The sequence below is a fragment of the Leptodactylus fuscus genome, chromosome 3 (genome assembly GCF_031893055.1).
Source record: "Leptodactylus fuscus isolate aLepFus1 chromosome 3, aLepFus1.hap2, whole genome shotgun sequence".
NCBI lineage: Eukaryota > Metazoa > Chordata > Amphibia > Anura > Leptodactylidae > Leptodactylus > Leptodactylus fuscus.
This window is the reverse complement of record NC_134267.1, coordinates 184,228,920-184,242,643: the sequence shown is the minus strand read 5'-3', so window position 1 is coordinate 184,242,643 and position 13,724 is coordinate 184,228,920. Positions and strand designations below refer to the sequence as shown.

Genomic DNA, 13,724 nt, shown 5'->3' with positions numbered 1-13,724 from the left:
GGTCTGATCAGACGCCATCTTAATATTTAGATATCTCTTTCTCTATGTTTTGCTATCAATCTCATGATGGCTCCGCACGGTAGCACATACACAGACATATTGTATCATCTCTGCCAGATCAGGGGAAATGTAAATATTCTTCTTTCTATAATCTCCTAAGTAATCTAAAAAACTATAACTTATATACTATAATACTTGAGAATGAGCTGTGACCTCCGTTATAACTCCCATTTTTATTTCAGTATAACTGTGTGATGGGAGCCTGTCTATTCATCAGCAGTAGCTGTAAGTTTGTCGCCCTTTTTCTTCCTCTGTGGAAACCATGTTTAGAACAGTATTAAATAAATTTGAATGTGACTTTTGGAAAAACAATTAGTATAGATGAGTGAGTAGTATTCGATCGAATACCTCCCCCTGCATAGTTATAGGTGTGAAAAAAAGCGAAAGGGAAGGTGGGAGGGGAATCAAATTTTTCCCGCGTTTACCGCTTGGTATTCGACCGAGTACACCAATAACTATGCAGGGGGGATATTCGATCGAATACTATCATTCGATCGAATACTACTCGCTAATCTCTAACAATTAGTTATGTTATTGTAAGCAGGTAAAAATGATATCACTCAGTTTGGTGGGGAGGGAATATTACAATGTCTTTAAGTAGTGTAGTTAGCAGCATTAAATTTATTATTTATTAATTACAAAAGACAAGGGACAACATATTAACCCCTTCCCGCCGATGGCATTTTTTGATTTTCGTTTTTCGTTTTTGACTCCCCTCCTTCTAAACCCCATAACTTTTTTATTTCTCCGCTCCCAGAGCCATATGAGGTCTTAATTTTTGCGGGACAAATTTTTCTTCATGATGCTACCATTAATTATTCTATATAATGTACTGGGAAGCAGGAACCGATCGGGGACCGATCGGAGGCATTGGAGCCGATTGTCTACTGCTTAAAGCAGTAGACACCCAGCGGCTATGGCGGCCGCTCGGCTCCCGGGCGGTCGCCATAGTTACACACCCGACATGCACCCTACTATTACAGCGCATGTCGGAAGGGGTTAAAAAGTGACAGGACATATTCTACCAACAGGTAGGTATGAGGGCAGGTTCAGTAAGTAAAGTGTATGTATACATCAAACAATGTTAAATGCTCCAATGCATCTGAAAAAGTTTGACAAAGTAAAAAGTGATTAGATAATCCCTAACATATGTCATAAAGTGACAAATTCATAGCTAGTGCAAAAAGGGACAATCCAATTAGTATGGAATATGTCAGATATCAGATGTATCCACAGTCATATCTATATACTCATAGCTGGCTAATCCAGCCAGCAAGGATGGAATAATCACAATGCAAATGCATATGGTCAATCAAAACACCAGTAAGGGATAGACTGCATGGAGCAGGAAACATAATAGCTGAAAAGTTTTTTCTACATACCCATAGATACAGCATGCATATATGCTGACCAGCCAACACACTAGGCCTGGCTTTCCCGATCTGTGCCCCGGGTAAAGCGCTATCGGTCCTGGTACTGTAGCGCTTTACAGTCAGAAGAGCGTTTCTGACTGTCAGTCAGGATCATCCTCCACAGCAGCACCTATCGCGCTGTAGAGTGTGAGCGGGGAGGAACGCCTCCTCCCTCTGCTCACTGTAGACGAGTATTATCAGGAGGGGAGGGGGCGTTCCTCCCCTCTCAAACTCTACACCGTGATAGGCGCTGCTGTGGAGAAGGACGTTCCTGACTGACTGTCAGACACGCCCTTCTGACTGTAAAGCGCTACGGTACCGGGACCAATAGCGCCTTACCCAGGGCACAGATCGGGAAAGCTGACAGTGCGCTGAATTCAGCGCACTGTCGGCTTTCCAGCAGTATGTGGAACTGCCTGTGCCCAATCTGAAGAAAGGTCCTCTTTAATTTTACTATGCCTGATCCTTTGCTCGGCTGTTAGAATTTGCAGGGGCTTGACTGAACTTCAATTGGTTTGGAACATTTGGCCAAGCAAAATATTTAATAAGATTTGGCAACAACTATCTTACCCTTGGTTCACATCGGCATTTGGTAATCTGTTCAGGGAGTCTGCATGGGGACCCCCGAATGGACTACCGAATGCACTGGTAAGCAGTGTGCAGTGAAAGCACATGGATCTCATAGACTATAATGGGGTCCTTGTGCTTTCTGCGCGCTGCCCACACGAATCATGCGGACATGAAAGTAGAACACAAAGTATTTTCCTGTCTGCATGATTCATGCAAGCAGTGCGCGGAGAGCACACAGACCCCATTATAGTCTATGAGGTTCATGTGCTTTCACTGCACACCGCTTGCCAGTGCGTTTGGTATTCCATTCGGAAGGATCCCCTTGCGGAACCCCCAGAACGGATTACCAACACAGATGTGGATGAGGCCTTACATGTCTGGCCTGGTGCAGACTCGTTCAGGTAAAGTCTAATCAGCTGGTAAGGGAGTGCATGAGATGTTTTGAGCAAAGACGTCAAATTCACATATAGTATATAGCACTGATACAGGTGTATGCCTTAATTTAAAGGGGCATGTAGACACTATGCTATCCATACAGCCTCTTTAAAGAGCTCACTACATGACTTGAATGCTGACGATCAGACTGATAACTTTCCTCATTGTTCCTTTAAGTCCGGAGAAGAGAAAAGTGCTGTTCAAGAGCAGAAGGTGCTTATTGGTAAATTGTGAACTGTCAGCAGAGATCAGAAAGTTGTCACTTGAAGTCTCAATTATGTCCTTGTTGGAAAGCGTTCAGCTATTTATGACATTAGGCCACGTTTTACAGGAAATATGCCTGCTCCAATCTAGTTTTCACACATTCCTCAGCAAATAAAACCATAATTGAAACAGAATGTAATTTAAATGGAAATCCTGTCTGTTCCGATAAATTCAAACAGAGAACCTGTCCACTCTTATAAGACAATACTGATAGAAATTTACCTGCAGAATATGATCAGTTCTTCTTAAAAAACCAACTGATAACCAAAGTTAATAGAGTTCAGTAGAACAGATGTAGTCAGTCCCAGAATATAAAATCTTAGGTCTATGCAGAATGTTCACCGGGGCATGGCCAAACTGACAAACCATAAACTTAAAGAGGACCTTGAACGTCCTCATCGATGTGTGGTATTATATACTGCTAGAAAGTTAAAGGTGCGCCAAATTCTGCACATTGTTGGCTTTCTGGGTATGTACCCCAGTAATTTCAGTACTGATATCTCTGTTAGGATTGTGTGACAGGTGCGGCCATGGTATTAGGGTCGCAGCCTGTTCCACTGGTTCTGCTCAGTCCAGAATAAATGGGTTAATCCCCTTGCAGACTATAGGCATGGTTGGTCTGTTGACTGACACTGGTGTCGGCGTATCGGCATTTGGCTTGAAGCATCTGGGCTGGTTGATCGGCCCCGCCTTCCCTCCATTTAAGGAGGCTGGTTTGGACGCCGGGTGCTCTAGTCCCAAACCAAAATCGTGCATGTCAGTGCGTACATTAGTTTGGCAGTAAGCTGCCTTAGCTAGGTAGGGCTTTAGTTAGAATTGTCCCTAGTAATTGCCCAGGAAACTCCTGCCTTAACTAGTCTGAGACCTGTGGTCCTACTACAGTAGGTGGTTGTAGCGGGTGGGGCCCAGGAAGCTACTGGGAGCACACAGTCATTGTTAGTTGTGTTGTCTAGTGGTGAAGTAACCACTAAGACTAGTGTTCATTTAGGCGGTTGCTTTGTTCTGCAGTGGCAGATTCCCTGTGTAGCTAACAGTAAAGCACCTAGTTTGAGGTGTAGCCCGGCAGTGAGGTTAATTGTCTGGCCTTGTTCACACCAGTGCGCCCTGCAGTTCAGAGCTCAGTGGGATATTTGTTTATTTTAATTTTTTTTAAATATATCCTGCTGACCGTAACACTCTTCACTGTCAAAAGGGCAGGCCTTATATCTTAGTGTCATCACTGACTTGTACTGTCAGCACAGCATTGACGCTAGGCTGTAAGGCCTGCTCTTCTGACAGTGGGGAGATATCGGTGCCAAAACTATATTATCAATATCTCCAGCAGCAGGAGCACTGTTGGCTTTCGCACATACTGTGAAAGCCAACAGTACACTGAATTCAGCGCATTGTAGGGTTTTTAGTAGTAATATCGCACGCCAATGAGGATGTGAAAGGTCTTCTTTAAATAGTTATTTAGAAAAACAGTAACCAAAAGTTTACCAGTTTAACAGAGACCTAGATCTAAACATATTATCTGTAAACATACTTGTAACTGATAAAGTAATGCTGACTCTATGCTCTATAGTTTACTTATAACATAGTAAGAACTATGTTGAACTCTGGTATAACTACTGGAAAGGCATCTTGGTATTGTATATTGATTATGTTCACACTTAACAGGTGGCATAAATGCCATTGCCAATCACATTGAGGCTTGGGGTACACGCCAGTTTTTACTGTGACTCCTGTCTCATGAGCAAAGGTCACCATGTCGCCCTGCAACTCCTTCACTAATATGATAACTAAGCAAGGCTCAATAATTATAAAACATAACATTTAATATTATTCATTAAAAATGAGCCCGGTAAAAATTCATAACATCTAATATATGAATGGATATATTGAATACACATCTTTCAGATAACAAAAGGAATTGTCTTTCAAGTGACCTGTACATAGGAAAGAGGGTAAAGAATTATAGAGGGATCACCGAATCTTGGTTAGTATGGGTGGGAGGTATCTAGCAATATTAGTAACCCTACGATCTCTTATATCTTGCTCCCTTACAAGAATGGTCCCAAATGCTCTCCCTAGGTTGCCCTAAAAGTAACTTTTCCATTTTTAGGGCAACTTAAGGAGAGCATTACCATCTTTCCTATGTATCAGTCACAGGCAAGACAGTTTCTTTTCATAACACTGGTTTCCTTTCTTATGTCACAGTCCTTAGCATTGACCCCAGGATGTGTGACAGATGCAGGACGGAAGAGATTCTGGAATAGCTGGAGGCCCAGGAGAGGTGAGTATAACTGTTTGTTGTTTTTACTCACCTCCTCTGGCTGCTATCTATTACATGATTCCAACAGGTGATGGCTGATGTTTTACTCACCAACCCTTCCTCCTGCAGTGTCTGGTCTCCACTTCTGCCCACAGGGTGTGGACGCTGAAAAACACTGCAGCTCCCTTTGGAGGAAGAAACAGAGGCTGGACTGGAGAGGAGCAAGGATTAGTGAGTAAAAAATAGGCAGCTATCTCTTGGAACAGGTAGTGGCCGGTTAAAAAAAAAATGCTGCCCCTCAGTTTGTGCCGGGATCCTCCAGCTGAGGCTTTCACCTTATGCCACCTCATGGCAGGTGCAGCCCTGCCTAGTAATGTCAGGGATCACCCTAAGGAACATATTTTAGAGACTCAGGGAAGCGTAGGAGACCTCCAAACGCTCTGGCACCATGCAGAGCCTGTTCCTCAACAATAGTAACTGAAACTTTTGAGGAATTTGTATTGAATTTGGTTCATTATGAATCAGTTCATCCCTCTCTAGACAGTATGAGAAGGAGCGCTATCAGAGGTTTCTCCTCCCAACCGAAGCCAGGCTATATAATCAACATCAGGCTAAGCGAAGATCACTAAATGATCCTGAAATCGTTCTTTTTCTTTTAGTTGCTATTACTCCTAGTATCTTTTTCTATCTGCTATTCTGAGCTTGTATGTGTTCTTTCTTGTAATATATTACTGCATTATCCATGCTGCTGTAACACACTGAATTTCCCCATGGTGGGACTATTAAAGCATTATCTTATTTGTAAATCTACAGCACTGATTCTGTAATGGGTAAAGGTTATTTGAATTAATATTGAACAATAAATATATTTTATTTTTGTTGTAGAATTTATTTTACAGCTTGAAAATATATCTTAAAAAGATGATGTATACGACCAAAAATAGTAATTTCAGAGGATTTTTAATAAAATAACTTTCCACTTACCGCATAACTTCTGCAAGGATGTATCAGAGTAGGTTTCACGGTCACAGCCTTTACCAATATGATTGGTCTGGAGTTCAATGCTGGTTCGGACAGAAGACACGGGTCCATCACAGGTCTCCAAGTGAATATTTGGAAACAGTGCTACGCTTGCAGAGCCAAGGCTGTACTCTATACGCTTATCCCAGTCTGGAAGAAAAAACACAAATACATTCAATTATCAGTTTAAAAAATGAACACAACTGTGACACATCAGGGTGTAAAAAGCCTTGTAAAGGAACTATTCACTTTTATTTGTATAAAATGTACATTACATATACTGTATTTTTAGTTGTCTTCGACAGAAGTAGGACTGAATTGGCCAAGAAGAGATTCCTTAAGTGGTCCCAGATGTCTGAAGAGTAAGATTTGCAGGAAGAAATACAGATGTGTCCTTCTGTACCTGTTCTCTTAGCTGGATATGTCCAGATATGTGCATCACAAGTTAAAGGGGAAACACTAACTACTCTCGCTTTACTACCCCTCCTTCCTCACTCCCCCTCTCCCATACACCCTGACCCTGTCTCCATAGCTATCCACGCTTCCCTATCTACTCAGCCCATTTTATATATTTACCCTCCACACTTCGTCTTGTGAGACAGCTCCTCCTTCTTTACTGATTCCGTTTGTGACTGCTCTTCTCCAGTGCTGCTCAGTTTTATGAAGGGATGATCCACCTCTACTGCGCATGCGTGGTTGCATAGTAGAGGTAGATTATCGGCAGCAGCGCGCAGAGCAGCCCTTGGAGTAGAGCGCTCACAGGCAGAATCCATAAAGAAGGAGGAACCATCTCACAGGAAGAAGTGTAATGGGGTGGATGATCTGTTTCCATAAATGGGGAAATGAATCATCACTGGATAATCAGAAAATGTCCCTGGGGCGGTCACATGGCTGTCCTAGGAATATGGGTAAATATACATTTTTTTATTGACTATGTTTTAGAAAGTAGAAGGGGGAAGTGGGTATTTAGAGTAGAGTAGGGATTTCCAGTTATATCACACAACCCCTTTAGGCCTTTGTGATTTGTTATATGTTGTGCATTCTATATGCATTTATGTATAGCCTGCCAATGAGAAGGGCAATAATAACAGCATAGACTAAGGCCCCATTTATAAGTCTATGGCAATTTTTGTGGATGCAAAAACATGGACCGCTAGGCATCTGCATTTTGCATTTGCAATAGTCCAGGTTTAAGACGTGTTTTGCTAATGGCTGATCCATTTTTAAAGTCGAGAACTGTGTGATACACAGATGTGTGAAAAAGGTCTAACAAACAATAAATTATATGTCTACATTTTTCTCATGTTCATTGTATTATTATTATTATTATTATTATTTCATTGAATTAGGTTTCCTATTTTTAAATGCAATTGTTAATCCTTAAATTATCCATTGTATAATAAAGAGCCATGCTACCATCTAATATATTTTATGTCTCACTTTCAAGATCTATGCTTGTTGTCAGTAACTGGATCTATTCTTATACATTCTGGATGCAATTCCCGACATTTGCCAGAAGAAAATAATTCATAATTTTATATTAATGGAGGTTTTTAATATAGATTCATAGTTGGCAATCGGTAACATTTCCCAATAGGCTAATGTACTGACAAATGCCTACTCACAGTGTGATGCAATAGTCTCTAGTTTCCATTTATAAGGACTGTCTGGTATACATTGCGTTCTGTGTTACCGCCTAGACTACGTATAGGGTAAATCATATTAACAGCTATTTTGAAAGCAAATCTCAGTTATTTTATATCGCTTTTTCTAATTGCTTAATGTCAACGGCTTCCTCACTTGCCAACTGAGCGTGGGAGGCAAAATGAGTTTGTGTTGTCCCCAGTGACAGACTGGCTAATCTTATTAGAGCTCATTTATCGAGTCACCCATCAGCCATAGGGTGTATATATTTCATTTTGTGCTTTTTCTCTCTCTTGTAATTTCTGAAGGTTGATGACTTTCCCTAAGGTTGTTTCTTTTTATTTTATACTGTAATCAAAACTAATTTGCAAATATAATAGAAGGATATGAAGTCAAATGCCAAGTCACTACTTACATCAAGGTTCTCATTTAGAAAAATGTCTCCAAGAACTAGACAAAGGAGCTTGGAAATGGAATTCATCATACGGAGCTTTACGCTCAAGCACTTACATTGTACCCAGACACAATTGCATATACCATACACAATATATTACCGTACTTTGCTGCCTTACTGTAACCAAAGTAACCACTTCAATTCCATTGTAGCTGCTTTAACTATTTCATTCATATGATCAGTGATACAAATAGAAACATTCACACTACAAGTTCCATACATCAAGGGCAAATTCTGAACACTGTCAATAATTTGCAAATCGATATGCTCCCATACCCAAAAATGTTGCATCTCCAGTTATCGCATACTATGTAACAAAATATCACAATTCTGAGATTCGGAGCTGCAAATTTCCCAAAACGTCTTGCTGCTTCAATACAATGGACACAATGTAGAGACAGCACTTCAGGGAATCAATTGTGGAATCAATGGTACTTTAGCCACATAGTTACTGTATAAATACCCTTATTCAGGTACAGTGTCCAGTCTCTATGGTAGAGGTGTACCAAATATCCTTGTATTGCTTGAAGGGGAGCAAAACACCCCCTACTTTTTGTCAATTGTGGTTTGAGTAAAGCTCCATTATTTTCACAGCTAAATCTTTAGAGAGCTGCCTCTGCCTCATACTGTGTATATAAAGACTAGAGTTGAGAAAATGTTACAAGAATCAGTTTTAACTAAGGCCCACGGGACGACCCACAGTTATAAAGTGCTGCGGGAAAAACCGCAGCAGAAACGCATCGCTATTCTTCCCGTAGCTCTTTAAACATAAACTGCCAGCGTTTCCATAGATATAATTGGCATGCTGTGATTTCCAAAACCACGCCGGTTTTGGAAATCACAGGGTTTCCATGCTGTGGTTTTAGACACAAAGTGGGCATGGGATTCGCAAGAATCCCATCCACTTTGCAGTTACTGTAAAATGCAGCAATTTTTCCACTGTGGGCAATTTGTGGCGTTTCCAGCCTGTGGAGCCCCGGCCTAAGTTAATCAACTTGGACCAAAATTTCAGGTATCTACCACAAATAAATTGTTTTAAAAATGGTGTGTATGAAACTCTCTGGCTTCTAGGACTCAATGTAACTCAATATAGTTATCTAATGGAAAGACAGCCTTAAAGAGGACCTTTCACCACCTGGGGCACATACGTTTTTGTATACCGCTAGAAAGCCGACAGTGCGCTGAATTCAGCCCACTATCGGCTTTCCCGTTCTGTGCCCTCAGTGAAGAGCTATCGGTGCCAGTACCGCAGATCTTCACCGCCAGAAGAGCATTCCTGACAGTCAGTCAGGAACATCCTTCCTCACAGCAGCGTCTATTGCGCTGTACTGTGAGAGCAGTGAGGAACGCCCCCCTCCCCTCCTGATAGTACTCATTCATAGACGAGTATTGAGGGGACGTTCCTCCCCGCTCTCACAGTACAGCGCTATAGACGCTGCTGTGAGGAAGGGCGTTCCTGACTGACTGTCAGAAACGCCCTTCTGACAGTGAAGAGCTACGGAACCAGCACCAATAGCTCTTCACCGAGGGGCTCAGAACGTGAAAGCCAATAGTGTGCTGAATTCAGCGCACTGTTGGCTTTCTAGCGGTATATAAAACCGCATGTGCCCTAGATAGTGAATAGACCTCTTTTTGTAATGACAGCAACAGATACACATGTCAAGTTTTAACATAATATTACAAAATAAAATTACAAAATATTACATAAACAGTTGCAGCAAACTTTAGATTAACATTTTTGGCATTTGTGAGTTATCACGCTGCAGCAGGATATAAAACTCAAGTCAAAGCTTGCTACCTCTGTATGCCTATTGATAAAAGAATGATAGTGATAATAAAAAGAAAAAACAGGACAAATTTTGGGAAAAAATATCACTTAAAGAGGTAGTGTGTATAACTTCACTAGGATTCGGTAATGAAAAAAATTGTGAAATTACACCAGATATATACAAAAAAAATGCCCTGTGTGGTGACTGAATTGTCTGTTCTTGGTTCTTCTACATAGTCCAGATTAAATTAAATCTGAATGTTTTGGCAATTGTGACTGAGATTGATGCATTTGCTGCAGGACAGTAGCACTGGTATATCAGTTCACTGACAAACAGAATAACTGACAGACAGTAGAGATGAGCAAACACTAAAATGTCTGAGGTTCGAAATCCAATTCGAACAGCCGCACACTGTTCGGCTGTTCGAACGGACCCCATTATAGTCTATGGGGAGAAATGCTCGTTTCAGGGATATGCAAAATTCGATAACATTATACTTACCAAGTCCACGAGTGATGGTCGGGCTGGATTCCCCTTGAAGTCTTCTCCCAGCGCAGCGCCCCCGCGGCGTCTTCCGGCTGGAATTCACTCTGCCTAGGCATCGGGGCCTAGGCAGAGCCGACTGCGCATGCGGGGACGCTGCACGGAGAAGACTTCTAAAGGTAAGAGAAGAACCAGCGTTGATTGGCAATGTATAGCATTCTGCCAATGAACGCTGGTTCTGCATCGAACCTTAAACTTCGAACAGCTAGTAGTGTTCGATCGAGTACGAGTATCTCGAATACCGTAGTATTCGATCGAACACCTACTCGATCGAACACTACTCGCTCATCTCTAACAGTGTTTCTACCAATTAAATCAATTAATATTGCACTTCCCCTGTATTAGCTGTATATTATTGCTATCTCTGTATGAGACCCTGAAACACCCGATTGTCAATTTAATCATACATTTTTTAGGAAGAATAACAGGAACTGCACAATACATGCAGACAATCTAAAAATGTCAGATCTTTCTATTGAATGTGGAATGTAATTGTTCTTAAGAAAAACTTGACTTGGTTTTCGTGAAGACAGAAATCAAATTGTAAGAAATGCTTTCACATTTCTAAAATCTTATAAATTCCAAGTCTTTGTTGACACCTGCTACAATAGACAGACAATCCAGTTTACATTACATATGCAAAAAGTATATACATGTGATTTTGCACTTCTCTTTGGGTGAAGTGTTATCTTTAAGTGGATTCTGGCTGAAAACCATCTATAGACAAGTGAATGTGATTATAAGTTCAGGTATGGAAATAAATTGCATACTCTTTAGAGCATACATGCCCCTACTCAGACATCAAAACTGTAATGCATTGAACCAGTCTTATGCCAGCAAAGCTTCTAAATTTATACATCCTATAGGATTTTTTTTTTCTCCAGGCACGTCTCTATAACTTAATTTGAACCTGAGAGACACATGCGCTCATGTATGTCGAAAACTCAATTTTGTTAAGGTAAAAAGTGAATTGATTTATGCTATTGTACTTGGGATACAAATTCAATGTTTCATTCTTGTCATTCTACAGACTTTCCCATGTCAATTCAATTTCGTAGTTATAGAAGATAAAAACTGGCAATAAAATGCAAACCTAAATCTCTAAATAAAAGAAATAGTATAAGCAATATTTGGCTGAGTCTGGTTCCCAGTCCCTAACATCTGAGCTCTGTGTAGAAACTTTTAAAGGCCAGCCCAATGGACAAAAAAAATCTATATAAAATATATGCATATGACAACAGTACTTTATGACTATATAATAAAAAAAAACACTCTTACAAAGTATAACTCATGCTTGGTTAAGGATTCCTAATTCAAAGCAATATATTGTGAAATGCAAACAAAACCCCTGGCAGGCTGCAATTTACAATGTGCAGTGGCCACACATAGGTATATTTAGTATAGCCATTCTGTGGCATAGTGTGGAAAAAACATGTTGTTTTGGAAAGCTGGTCATCTCATTAAAAACATACTTTGACTCGTCCAGCCAAGAAAAGGAATATGTGTATGCAACTATCATCATTTAGTTAGCCTCATCACTGTGAGGCTGAACATAGCTCCCCCCCACTCAGGGGATGTTGCTGTCTTGACATACAAATAACTGAGTTTTCTCCATATTATCCCCTAAGGATCACCTGTAACAGGGTTGGGAAACTCATCGGGAAGAGATGCACTTAGGGCAAGCATTAGGGTTAGCAGTGGGACCACTCTTGTTTGGCTAGTAATCTTTTAGTCTTTTCTGGGGTGTTAGGTTTAACATAGGGTTAGCCCCCTACACCCATATTTTTTTCCTGTTGCTGAGAACTTTAAAGGTACATTCACACGGAGGAAAATGGCGCTGAATTTGGTGTGGAATCCACGTGAGATTCAACACTGAAAAAAAAAGCCTCCCATTGACTTCAATGGGAGGCTTTTTTTTTCAGTGCTGAATGTGACGTGGATTCCACACCAAATTCAGCGCCATTTTCCTCCGTGTGAATGCACCCTAAGGCGGATGTCACAAACTTCATGTTATTGTCACCAACAACCCTATTTATAAACTTTTTAAGGTTTGGATATTTTAATTTGACAATTAAATGTTAAGTTTTATTCATTATAATTATTATAGTAATGATTAAAACTTTATCGTTATTATTAGTAATAATTAGAGATGAGCAAACACTAAAATGTCTGAGGTTCGAAATTTGATTCGAACAGCCGCACAGATGTTTGAACGGATTTCGAACCCCATTATAGTCTATGGGGGAGAAATGCTCGTTTCAGGGGTAGGCAAGATTCGATAAAATTATACTTACCAAGTCCACGAGTGATGGTCGGGCCAGATTTCCCTTGAAGTCTTTCTCCCGGCGCAGCGTCTCCACGGCGTCTTCTGGCTGGAATTCACTCTGCCTAGGCATCGGGGCCTAGGCAGAGCTGACTGCGCATGCACGGTCGGCTCTACCCGGCCCGACGCCTGAGCAGAGCTGACTGCGCATGCGAGGGCATGTCCACGCATGAGCAGTCGACTCTGCCTAGGCCGGATGCCTAGGCAGAGTGAATTCCAGCCGGAAGACGCCGCGGGGACGCGGCACAGAGAAGACTTCTAAAGGTAAGAGAAGAACCAGCGTTGATTGGCAGAATGTATAGCATTCTGCCAATCAATGCTGGTTCTGCATCGAAACTTAAACTTCGAACAGCTAGTAGTGTTTGATCGAGTACGAGTATCTCGAATTCCGTAGTATTCGATCGAACACCTACTCGATTGAACACTATTCGCTCATCTCTAGTAATAATAACATTATTATCATTATTAATAATAATTATAATAATAGTAATAATATTTATTATTATTATTATTATTTTTGTCAACAATGAGGATCCTTGCTTTTACTTTTGATTTGGAGATCTGAGAGGAATACTATATTTATACCCCAATAGTGCGCTTAATATAAATATTAAATCAATAATAAGTACAAGTTTAAGCAATATAAGAGGTATCTATGTAATTATTGCGCCTTCCGGGGCTCTTATGACATATTTTTGTCATAAACGTTACGGAAATCTATTCATTCCCAGTCTTTTTGCTTGACAGCCACCAACTACTGGGCCATTAAAACCAAAGGCACACGGAAGAATACTAGAGTGGCCTCTAAAGTGCACAGTCGACACTTAAAGCCGTACACATTTACATGTCCTTAATAATGTATTTCATTTCAATTGGCAGATGGCCTTTTACTATTTGTTCTCAACAACTGAACTCGGAGCCAAAAATATTTGACCTAATGAATTTCTATTTCTGTATTTATGAGGATTCAGATATG

At 40.8% G+C, this 13,724-nt stretch overlaps 1 protein-coding gene across 2 annotated transcripts in view; it reads right to left on the bottom strand.

The window, feature by feature from the left end:
* Positions 1 to 13,724, bottom strand: part of CLSTN2 (calsyntenin 2) — a 722,481-nt gene that overhangs the window by 113,170 nt on the left and 595,587 nt on the right. For both annotated transcript variants that reach the window (XM_075268865.1, XM_075268867.1), the window contains exon 6: positions 5,980 to 6,165. In XM_075268865.1, coding sequence (XP_075124966.1) covers positions 5,980 to 6,165 — 186 coding nt within the window. The remainder of the gene's footprint in view (positions 1 to 5,979; positions 6,166 to 13,724) is intronic.